This window comes from Ixodes scapularis, unplaced genomic scaffold (genome assembly GCF_016920785.2).
Source record: "Ixodes scapularis isolate PalLabHiFi unplaced genomic scaffold, ASM1692078v2 PGA_scaffold8__174_contigs__length_109621045, whole genome shotgun sequence".
Lineage (NCBI taxonomy): Eukaryota > Metazoa > Arthropoda > Arachnida > Ixodida > Ixodidae > Ixodes > Ixodes scapularis.
In genome coordinates, this window is record NW_024609883.1 from 21,238,836 (window position 1) to 21,250,235 (window position 11,400).

An 11,400-nucleotide genomic window follows, 5' to 3' on the forward strand; every position below is an offset into this window, starting at 1 on the left:
TCAATGAGTACTGAGTAAATCGTTGCTTCGAGAAATAAAAGATAATCTCACACACACACACACGCACACACTCACACACATACACGCACGCACGCACACACACGCGCGCGCGCGCATACACACACACAAACACACACACACGCACGCATGCGCACGCACGCGCACGCACGCGCACGCACACACACACACACTCACACACACACACACACGCAAACACACTTTACGACTCCACCCTCTGCTGTCACAAATTTACTTTTTACTACGCTCTAACACCGTTCGAAGAGATTACTGTTACTTGTTCACTGTTTTTATATGACACAAGTATTGGTTCTATGAAACCCCCGCATTGATATAATCATGTTTATCATTGGATAGATCTAAGACTAGCCAAATTGGTTATGGGACCAACTGTGTTTGGAGTGTTTTCATAACGATTCAAATGTGAATGGACTTATAATTTAAATTTTTGAAAGTTTATTTGTAAGCGCTTTTTTTTTCGAATAGATCTCGCGTTACTTCGGCATTTTGTTTGTCTGTCTTACTCCTGTCACTAATTTCTCAAACCTACGGCCCGGGTGTGCGCACTCCGGATCGAGACACCACACCAGTTTCAATGGTGCCCTGGATCCCACTGCCGCGGGGCGTTTTATTTCAACGAAAGAAAAGAAATCAAAATCCAATATGGTCCCTTAGCAGAAGATTTTTATTCACAGTCAGAGGTGATCATGAAAAATAACTTGCATTTCCTGCTACATCTATCCGCTGTAAAAATTACGAAAACACACATGCCGAAGGGTTGTCTTCGTGGTTCATAGAGAGTCACTGTTAGGGTGTCACAAAAGAAAATTTACACGGGTTTTTTTACCGCAAGAATAAACTAGGCATCGCCGAACGCTTATTCTGCGCCCAAAGGTAGCGCTAGAGGTAACAACCCGATGCCAAAGTTTCAGCCCGATCCGATAACTTAATCAAAAGTTATGTGATTTTCTGAAAATTCCAATAGGAAAATGGATCCCACTTTTGCCCGTTTTCGGTTTCTGGTGCCAGTGAGCCCCATTTGTTTGGAAACTCCGTCGGCCGCCATTTTCACATTGAAATTTTCAGAAAATCACATAACTTTTGATTAAGTTATCGGAAGGGGCTGAAACTTTGGCATCGGGTTGTGACCTCTAGCGCTACCTTTGGGCGGAGAATGAGCGTTCGGCGATGCCTAGTTTATGTTTTCGGTAAAAAAAACGTGTAAATTTTCCTTTATGACACCCTGTATTTGTCAATTAACGACACTGCTAGATAGATGCTGCAGTGCACGGAGTTCGGAGTTCAACGTCACACTTTAGTTTTGTTGTGAGCGTGAAGAATGAAAATGTCTATAGGGAAGAAGCAGGTGTCGGGTGTCTTAGTGCAGGCGTTGATCAGCCTGGTCTCCATTTCCTTAAGCATGCTTTTCCTCTCCTCCTCCGTAGCAGTGTCCTTCGTGGTGACAGATGGAAGCAGCAGGTCTACAGAGATGAGTGTCGTGTGTTTTAAAAGCATCCCTGGTTGTCACACTTCAATGTTCCATCCGACAAACTTGAGTTTACAGAACAACCAGGTAAATAATGAAGGCATGGGCATGATCGGTTCGAGAATATACCTTCAGGCTGCATTTCAGTCAGCTGCCATTTACTTTACTCATTTGATACCTACATCGCCCTGTGGGCATTACACTACGGGGGGATGATAATAATTATACAACAGCGGTTGTATAGCGGAACAAACAAGAATTAACAAATCATACAGGAGAAACATGCTAATATATACTACAATAATATGAGAACGCACTCAACAGTAAGCAGAGTCCGAACAAAGTAAACCGTCAAAACAGACTACAATAACATGCTTTAATCAGAAAAGGTTTGAACGTTAGGAAGCTCTACCAGTGAATCGGGCAGCACGCTCCAGTCATTAATTGTTTGGAGAAAAAGGAAATATCTCAGAAGGTCAGTGCGTAATATACTAGTACAGTGGTTTTCAAATGGGGGTCCGCGAAGGCATTCTAGGGGTCCGTGAAGCACTGCCTTGTCAGTCAAGCACGGCAATAAAAGTCGTATTCTTTTCAGATATAGAAGATCCATTATAAGTTTCGGGTGAGTTTTCTTGTGTCTGTCAATGATAGTAGTCTACTTCACACTAGCCCTTACTTATATTCATTTATTAAATAATTATCAAAATTAACCTATACCTTTCCATTTCCCCACCACGAATGGGGTCCCCCATCATCTCCGTCGACTCACAAAAGGTCCGCGAAACATCAGTGGTTGAGAACCATGAACTAGTATATCATTATCTTGAGAAAGCAAGGTGAGTTGTGATGGTGATAATCGAGGGCCCCACATTTCCTTGGCGGGACGCTCTCCCTTCGGTAACAGCATGGCGGTAACCGCCAGTAGTAGGGTAATCTGAAATGGCAGCAATTGGCAGTGTTGTCCACCGGTGAGTGTTATATTTTAAATAACTACTAAGAACTAGTCGCTACATATACCTACAAACGTCTACATCAATTCGAAACCAAAGGTAAAGTAGATGTTACAAAAGAGTGGTCGCTATGATAGTGCAATTATTCTAATTAGTGTTTCCTTTTTTTTTGTATTTAACGATAAAAATAAAAATTAGCACCCCAAAAGGCTTTATTGAAACAGGAAAAAAAAATGATAAATCTTGAATCAGGCCTTTCCTTGAAGAAGAAATACCCACGCTTCAAGGGAATAGATATATATATCTACGGCTTCATTTTGGGTTGCCCTGGAACAAAACCTAAACTGTCGGCGAGGCTGCCTTTTTCTACGGCATCCACACCTTTTGTCACGTTTTCTTATCATCACTGGTGTGTTTTCCGAGAAGTTAGGTCGGGTTGCATGTTTAATAGACGTCGGGGGATGTTATTCTCTCCATTATATTTTCCTCAATATATGCCCCAATAAAAGCTGTTTTTTTGTCCAGCTCCAAACATATACGCCCAGAAACCCCGAATCTGTATAAAAATTAACCACGCAAAAATATCGCCAATCTGAAAAAAATTACATCGAAAACATGTAACCCTATTTATTTGTAACACCGAACATCACTCATTGTAACTCAACCATAGTGCAGTCTTCACGCACTACTTGATTTTCTGTGAAAAGTCTGCCATTTTAAACGGCGGTTGCTATTGAAATAATAATGGTGTGATAAATATGTTCAATTTCAGATATTTAGTTAGGGGAAAAACTATTACTTACCGTACTATCCGGTGTGCTCTTTTATGTCAAAAGCGTATTTCGTTTTAACAACCAACGCTCTTGTTCAGCCCCAAAATTCGTAAACCAAATTTGAGAAGAGTTTAATGTTTTACCGTAATGTCCCAAGAGATAGCCCACCATAAAACTGAGAATAAAATGGGGGGAAGTAAGGAGTGGGTTAATTTTCGGTGTGCAATCAGGAGAAAGTTAAGAAATGCTATTTCTAGATCAAGTGTTTCTGCCAACATGTTATCGCAGCCAGGGTGACTGCACTTCCCAGTCAGCGATGTTCCCTTACCTCCCGCCATATGCAACTAGATGCATTTACTCCAAGGTCATCAGTGATCCGAGCACCACGATTACTAGGAGTGGGCTATCGTTCAGTGTTTAAAAGAAAATAGCAAATCAATCCAAAAATAGGGCTGGGGTACCTTTCGGAATGGGGCATTTCTCGGAATTTTACGTTAATTTATAGTTCATTAGAACCGTTTGTTTTTTCATGATCAGCCCATAAGCGTAATACTAAAAATATAATTAAAAAGGCCTATACGGGCTGGTTTATATAGAAAAACGCTTCGTAAAACATTCCTTGTAAAACGTCAAATAATCTATTTGAACTTCAAACCTTACGAAATATGTTTATAATAGCTTCGAACTATGGAATTCCTTTATAACGGTGTACACTTCGATAACAACCCACTCAGCACAGAAAAGAACCGCCAAACTTGGCCCGAGTGGGTCGATTCTAAGTGCCTAACTTAAGGCTAATAACGTTTCTCTTCAAAGTGTTAGTGACAAAGCACGCTTCTGTAGTTTTTCTATTACTTTTTTGTGGTTCGCCATATACTTGCCGAAGTTCCAGATATGAGCGAAAAATCCCACGTATCACTCAAACAACCAGCAGCGAAGCATACTTTTGGCACTTGCTCGGAAATTTATTCCCGAAATCGCCAGGTGGAAATCGAAGAACCGTGAAATGAAGCCTTACGCTAACACTTGTTTGGCGAATTCAGGCCAATACACCCAGCCCCTAGCCAAAGAATATCAAGTCGCTGCTTGCCGCTAGGCGTGCCACAGGCGCACAGCGGGGCCCTATCTGTATCGACCAGAACTGAGCGACGCCGCGCCGCGCGGAAGTGACGTAGGGCCGCCAGCACCGGTTGCCATGGATACTGTCCCACGCTGTCGCGCGGCGCCCGTTTTCGTCGCTCGTGTGTCCCCTGCTTTAGGCTTTCTTGCCCTTTCATGACCCTAAATGGGCAAAAAACGATATATTTGCCAAAACAAACTGCTACTTTGGAATGATTCAAGTGATACCGAATAGGAACATCTCCATCGATATCAAACACCCTTGGCTAAATCGTGGCTCAAGAGACTTCTGATGTTCTATAAGCCATGATAAATGTGTATAGAGAACCCGCTAGCCATGGCTTGAAGCCTTCCAGGTTATTATCACCTACGAAAATGATACAAGCAGAAAAACTAATATGGCTAAACGTTCAAAACATTGTGTGGAAGCTCTAACGAAAAGGTTGAGGCTCCGCGGAGGCCATTTGATTTTTGACGAAACATGCAGCGCTTCGCTTGTACATATTTTATTTGAGATGAAAATTCTTCACAATCCGTTGCTTTGAAACCCTTGTACCTTTCTGGCATGTTAAAAAAATAATATAATCTTATTAAGAAAAGAAAACAACTTGAAATTCAGGCATCTACGCTCCCTCGCGAGGTTTGCAGATATTGTTTTTATATATTACGTGTTTTTGTTTGTTCGTTTTTTTTAAATTGGTGCAATAGCTTATTTTTCTTTGCAGGTGTCCATTATGGGGATAAAAATAAAAAAAAAACTCTTTAGGAGGAGCAGGGAAGAGTTCTTTAGGTGAGAAGGTGCAAAGTCTCCCACTACTAACAGGGGTGTGGATCGACGTGTGCTTAACGCAAGTCGCAGAAAATGCACATCTTTGGTAAGAGCTCGTCGCGTATAAATTGGATGGGAGTTTAGCGGGGCAATTTTTTCCCCTAACTTTAGCGGGGAATTTTTTTCCACTGGAATTAGGGCGGAAATATTTTCCGCTAAATGTGGCGGAAAAAAACATTTGCGTTAAGTTTAGCGGGGAAATTCTTTTTTGATAGATTCAGCGGGGAAATGTTTTGCGCTAAATTTAGCGGGGAATTTGGCGTCATCGTCATTGTCATAGTCACTGATCACATCATCAGTGACGTCACCAGTGACGTCACGTGTAATGTCATCGTCATCACGTGGTTACTCTGATGGCGACGCCGTTGAAGCCGGAAACGGGCGCCGAAGAGCTGCGCTCTAAAACGTGGAAACATAAAAACACCCACGACAGGCACAACTTTGTATAATCCTGTGTGTTTTTATCGCTGTCCCTGTTTTTCCAGCTGTTAGTTCCCATCATTGTAAAACTACTTCACCCCTCACCCAAATCACAATCTTACCACTTTGCAGGTGCGTTTGTATTGTAAGACGAATAAAATAAAATAGCAAAATTAGTCGAAAACAAAAACACACGAAACCACTTGAAAATAAGTCAGATACTAAATATATCAACACACAAAAAATCATTCTTTTCTTTTTCATTCTTCTCGTTTAAGTTCCATACAGAACTGTACACACAAATTGCATGGAGTGACATTTTGACCTGACAAATTACTTTATTTTTTTACCAAATCTTACCTAGTACTCCTTGGGCGTTCTTGAAGACGCATGGAGTCGCGGGGTAAACAGTGCAACTTATGGTGTCCATTCCAGCGTCGGCGACCATTTCTTTCACAGACGTTTCCACATCCTTCAGACTCGGTTTGGGATCACGATTCCAGGATTTCGGAAAGATTTCCAAAGGATCCTGAAGGAGGATTACATTAAAGTGAATACGAGCTCTACATTTACGAATAAAACATATGTGTGCGATCCAGAACGCCAATAAATCATTTACAATAGCACCTTTTGGGGAGCGTTACTAAGAAGACACCTTTGTAATTTCGACGCAAATACATAAGAAAAACCCTCAGATTTCTGTACTCAATTTCCTTACCTCGTTGTGGTAAGAGTAATGCAAGAATATTTTTTTTTTATTTTTAGGAAAAGAGACAAAATTAACCGAGGCAGCATTTTGCAACGCATTTGGCCAAACTAAATATATGTCTAAAAGGTTCAAACGTGCAAACAAGCACTCACCCCAATGATGTCCCTCCACCGCTCCATTGATGCCATCTCTTGCCACAGGTCGTAAAAAACAAACTGAGAAACGAACAAAAAGAGGCACTCCCCGTCGTCTTTCAAAAACTTGCCCACGTTTGCGAGCGCCACCTCCTGATCCTTGATCCAGTGCAAGCAGTAGAAGCAGTAAACACGATCGAACTTGCCCTGTTTTTTCAAAAAATTTGAGATGTCCTTTGAACCTGCATCAAGGACCGCATAGCTTATATTTGGATGCGGATAATTCGCCTTGGCGTATTCAATCATGCCCGGCAATGCGTCCACAGCTACCATCTTGTGGCATGGCTTAATCCATGAAAGCAGCACGTTCCTCGTGAATTCACCCGTTCCACATCCGATGTCTAGCATTTGTTCACACTCGCTCGATGGTTTAAGAAATGTTGTCATTCTCAAAGCTTCCTTGTTCATGGTCTTACTTGTATCATTCAGATGCGCGTAACGTTCGGGGCTAAATTTGGCAGTCATGGTTTTTGTTGTAGGATTTCGGGTAAAATTAAGCGACTGGGGTGGACAGCTGGTGGTTGTGCGCCCGCCTTCGGATGACGTACAAATTGCAGAAGCACACTGACCTTTGCTTGGTAGCGTTCCACATTTATAAGATCGGGGCATTCAGAGACGCTGACGCTCCTGCGCGTTATCTCTCTTTCTTTCTCTCGCGCTCTCGCTTTTCCAAGAATGTACTGCAGAGATAAACTTGTAACGGCACTCTTCAAAGAGGCCTTGCATGGGACGTTGTCTTTGGCCCTATAGATACGCGGGACAAACATGACAGACATTGTGACATTCTACTTACGGAATCGGTTGGCAACATATGAGACTCATTAGAAATTATTCGTCATTATTTAAAAGTGAAGCCTATTAGTGATAGTTAGTATCGGCCATAAGCCTTTACCGCCAACATTGGCTGCCGGTAACCTCTTACTTTTTCGGTCTGTAGTAACCTCGTTACCTTTTCAAAGCATAACAGATAAAACACTTACGTTACTTATTTTGAGTAATGGGTAAGGAATAGTTACATTAATCGTCGCATCTTCTTCCCCAAATATAAATATATATATATATATATATATATATATATATATATATATATATAATTTGTTTTCGTATGTTACGGCGCCAGGTAAAATTATTTTTGTTTTGGCGTTTTTTTTTTTGTTTTTTTCTTGTGAGGAATCAGAAAGAAAAAAAAATATTATAGCGTGTTTATTTTAAGTGTTTGTGTATATGTATACTTATAATGTCAAAACGGCAAAGCATTTCAATTCGTTGATAAAAAGCAAAGCAAAAGTACCGTACGTTTCTTTTTTCCGTTAACGGTAAGGTAACGTTTTCCTTTGAGTGCGAAGTAAAGCATGTCGGCTACGTGTTCCTTTCATTTGCAAGTGAGGAGTAATGTATTTCGCCACTTTTTGTATTTTTCGACAAGTCTGAGTGATGACGGTTTGTTGCAGAATTTGTTTAACTATTTCCTACACAAAATTGCGTAAGAATGAAGTAATCCAGAAATAAAATGATGAAGGACGCATGTCATAGATCCTGCTCGCATTCTTTATAATAATAGCTTTATTCCCAGCAATGATTTACAGTATTGGTGGGGGCTTGGCACAAAAGCTGTTAAAACAGCTTCACCTTTCCCGAGTTCCCAGAAGTGTAACAGCAGCAAAAAACATTCACAAAAATATCATAATTATACATCAACAAGACGTTCAAAACTGAAAAGCCACAGTAGAGACAGTATTGATACAAGGAAAAATGAGCATATAAACATGACACTTGTGTGACACCTGGGGATTCCAAGCGGTTGGCCCAGGCTGCCCCTCCGACAATCATGAGTGGTCATCTTGACCACGGGCGGGTCACGCCACGTTGTTTTCGATGCGGCAAGCCAGGACACATACATCGGGACTGCAGCGAACGGCAGCGGCCACCTCAGACACTGGGGCTACGGCCGGCGGTGGTAAGAAATTTCTACTCTCCACCGGCCGCGCCGAAAACACAATCCACAAGATCGAGCGGCCTCAGCCGCCTCCGGGCCTCCCGGAGGCTCGCACAGTTTACGGAGACTGGCGCTTTTCTATTGACCCTCGGTGGCCCTCCATCACTTTTCCTTTATTGTAACAATCTCCGTTATGAGCTCCCGGCGTGTCTGATTTTGCAGGGACACCCGGGCGCCCAGCTCACACCGTTAGCGGTTTTGAGACTCCCGGCGTGCCTGCTCGTTCACCGACGACCGGGCGGCCAGCTCACAACACTTTCCGTCATGAGACTCCCGACGTACTGGCGTCCGCGTCGACACGCGGGCGCCCAGCTCACACCGTTCGCGGTCTTGAGACTCCCGGCGTGCCTGCTCTCGCATCGACAACCGGGCGGCCAGCTCATAACACTTTCACTCTTCGTTGTTAGACTCCTGGCGTGTAAGAGTTTGCACGGACACCCGGGCGCCCAGCTCACACCGTTCGCGGTCTTGAGGCTCCCGGCGTGTCTGCTCTCGCATCGACAACCGGGCGGCCAGAATGTAACAAGAAAAAGATACATCTCCGGTCAGCAAACGTGAAATTCCAGGTAGCATCGGGGTCCGTACTGCCTGCTGCCGGCGTAGTAAGGTTAAAAACATCCTTTGATGGCAGAAAACGAAGACAAAGGTTCGTATACCTTCCGGAACTTTCAATGCAAATGATTTTTGGTAGAGAATTTATTGCAGTGGAGCGGGTTTTGCTATACTTTGCCCAAGCTGGATATTGGTTGGAAGGCGAAACGAAATTAAGGTCGTTTACCAGACGGCAGTACTGTATTCGCGGCCAAGTGTGCCCCTTAAACTTTGCCGAGCAGATGTCCTTACTTCCAGACAGCGTGCTCAAAGCCGTGCAAAAGTGTTTCGGTGAGGACAACCAGAAGCAGCGCCAGCAACTGCTGGAACCCTTCTCGCCGATGTTCACGGAAAGACTTGGGAAAATCCATCTCCTACGGCACCGCATCGACACCGAGGATTCACCCCCGGGAAGGCGCAATCCGAGACCCATAACTGCTCACAAGCGCGAACTTCTTGATGCGGCGCAATCGGAAATGATCGACACAGGTGCAGTACGTCAGGCAAAAAGCCCATGGGCTTCCCCGGTGGTCCTTGCTCCAAAGAAGGACGGCACAGCAAGGCTTTGTACAGGCGCCTAAATGAAGTGTCAGTCTGAGACAGTTACCCATTTCCTCGGTAATGTATGCCCTTGAAGACGCCACTGTCTTCACAACCCTCGATTGCAGCCGCGGATTTCTTCAAATCGAAGTTCATCCGGCTGATGTAAAGAAGACCGCATTCCTTTGCCACAGGCGGTTGTTCAAATTCACTCGCCTTCCTTTGGTTTGTCCAACTTTCCCGCCAGCTTTCAACGCCTAATGGACGTTGTCCTCGGTGACCCGAAGTACGAATTTGCAATGGCGCACATGGATGACGTAGTGGTATTTCCACGAACATTCGAGGAGCATCTCGTGCACCTGCACATCATACTCGAACGAATGCGTCAGGACGGCCTTACGATTCATCCAGATAAAGTCCAGTTGGCATCGCCTGTAATCAACCTTCTCGGAATTGTAGATAACGGAACGCTGCGGTCAAATGAAGGTAAGCTCCGCGCAATAACGGAGTACCCACCCCCTTATGACGTCAAAGGCCTACAGAGATATCTCGGGATGATTGCATTTTATAAAAACTTTACTCCGCAATGCGCTGAGATAGCTAAACCTCTGAACCGATTGCTCCGCAAAAATAAAAACAAATCGAAATGGTGCTGGGGGCAAGAGCAGCAAACCGCATTCGCGTGTCTTTCCTGGGCTATGACTGAAAACGCGTGTTTAAATCTGCCCGACTTGAATCGTCCGTTCATCTTGCAGACCGTCGCAAGCGATTAAGGACTAGGAGCCGTCTTTCTGCAAGAACATGCCAGATTTCTTTGTCCCGTAGCTTTCGCCAGTCATACGTTAACCGGAGAGGAAGGAAACTACTCAACAACCGAAAAAGAGTGTCTGGCAATTATTTTTGCGCTTAAGAAGTTTAACATGTTAACTTTACGGCGCTTCGTTTAGCTTTCAAACTGACCACGTGGTTCTCTCGTGGCTCAAAGGGCTTCAAAACCCTGCAGGACGACTCGCTCGATGGGCCCTTTCGCTCCTGCGCTACAAATGCACAATCGAGTACAAGTGTGGAGTGGCTAACCACGTTGCAGATGCGTTGTCCCGTGCTCCGCTTCTAGGGCATGAAATGCAGGTGGATCCCGACTTGGTGTCACTGACTAATGTGGCGCCCATCACACCAGATTCTCGGTGGGGAACCCTGGTGAGCAGAGAGGAGCTCCGAGCGGCCCAGCAGCCCGAAGGACTTTGTCAGAAGGTGATGCACCAGCTGACAGAAGAAAACACAGCTGACGCTGGGAATCCCAGAGACTTGGACTCATACCTGCTCAGCAGCGACGGCATCCTGCAGCGATACATCCCCCAGGCGGACGATGGGTCCAGCGGCCCGCCATTCCGGACTGTAATACCACGTAAACTGCGTAAGTCATTTATAAGATATATGCATGATCCCGCATTGGCAGGTCACAGCAGTTTGAGCAAAACTTACGAAAAGTTTCCCCAAATTCCAACGTGGCCAGGTATGAGGCAGGATGTGATGAGGTACACACGTAGCTGCCCGGTTTGTCAGAAGGCGAAACCCTGAGGTAACCAACCAACAGGTTTAATGCAGCCTGTCGAAAGCAAGTACCCCTGGGAGTGTGTTGCCTGCGACGTTGTCGGTCCCTTTCCCCGTAGTCCACGCGGCAATCAGTATTTGCTAGTATGACCGACCATTTCACGAAGTGGGTCGAAATGTTTTCTTTGCGCAAGCTAGACTCTAGGAAAATCTGGGACTGCCTT

At 44.4% G+C, this 11,400-nt stretch overlaps 1 protein-coding gene across 1 annotated transcript; it reads right to left on the bottom strand.

Moving 5' to 3' along the window:
- Positions 1 to 1,326: 1,326 nt before the first annotated feature.
- LOC115314280 (juvenile hormone acid O-methyltransferase-like) lies at positions 1,327 to 6,963 on the bottom strand. The gene is made up of 3 exons (XM_040215330.1): positions 6,457 to 6,963; positions 5,956 to 6,124; positions 1,327 to 1,499 (listed from the first exon to the last, which is right to left on the bottom strand). The coding sequence occupies exons 1-3, from the start codon at positions 6,961 to 6,963 to the stop codon at positions 1,327 to 1,329; spliced, it is 849 nt and encodes a 282-aa protein (XP_040071264.1).
- Between the last annotated feature and the right edge of the window lie 4,437 nt (positions 6,964 to 11,400).

Bases quoted from the DNA above. Each gene is read 5' to 3' on its own strand.
- LOC115314280 (XM_040215330.1), bottom strand. From the start codon at position 6,963: ATGACTGCCAAATTTAGCCCCGAACGTTACGCGCATCTGAATGATACA. The intron at 6,125-6,456 runs GTGAGTGCTTGT...ATCCTCCTTCAG, and splicing joins GGTGGAGGGACATCATTGGG to GATCCTTTGGAAATCTTTCC. The intron at 1,500-5,955 runs GTAAGATTTGGT...TCATCTCTGTAG, and splicing joins GAACGCCCAAGGAGTACTAG to ACCTGCTGCTTCCATCTGTC.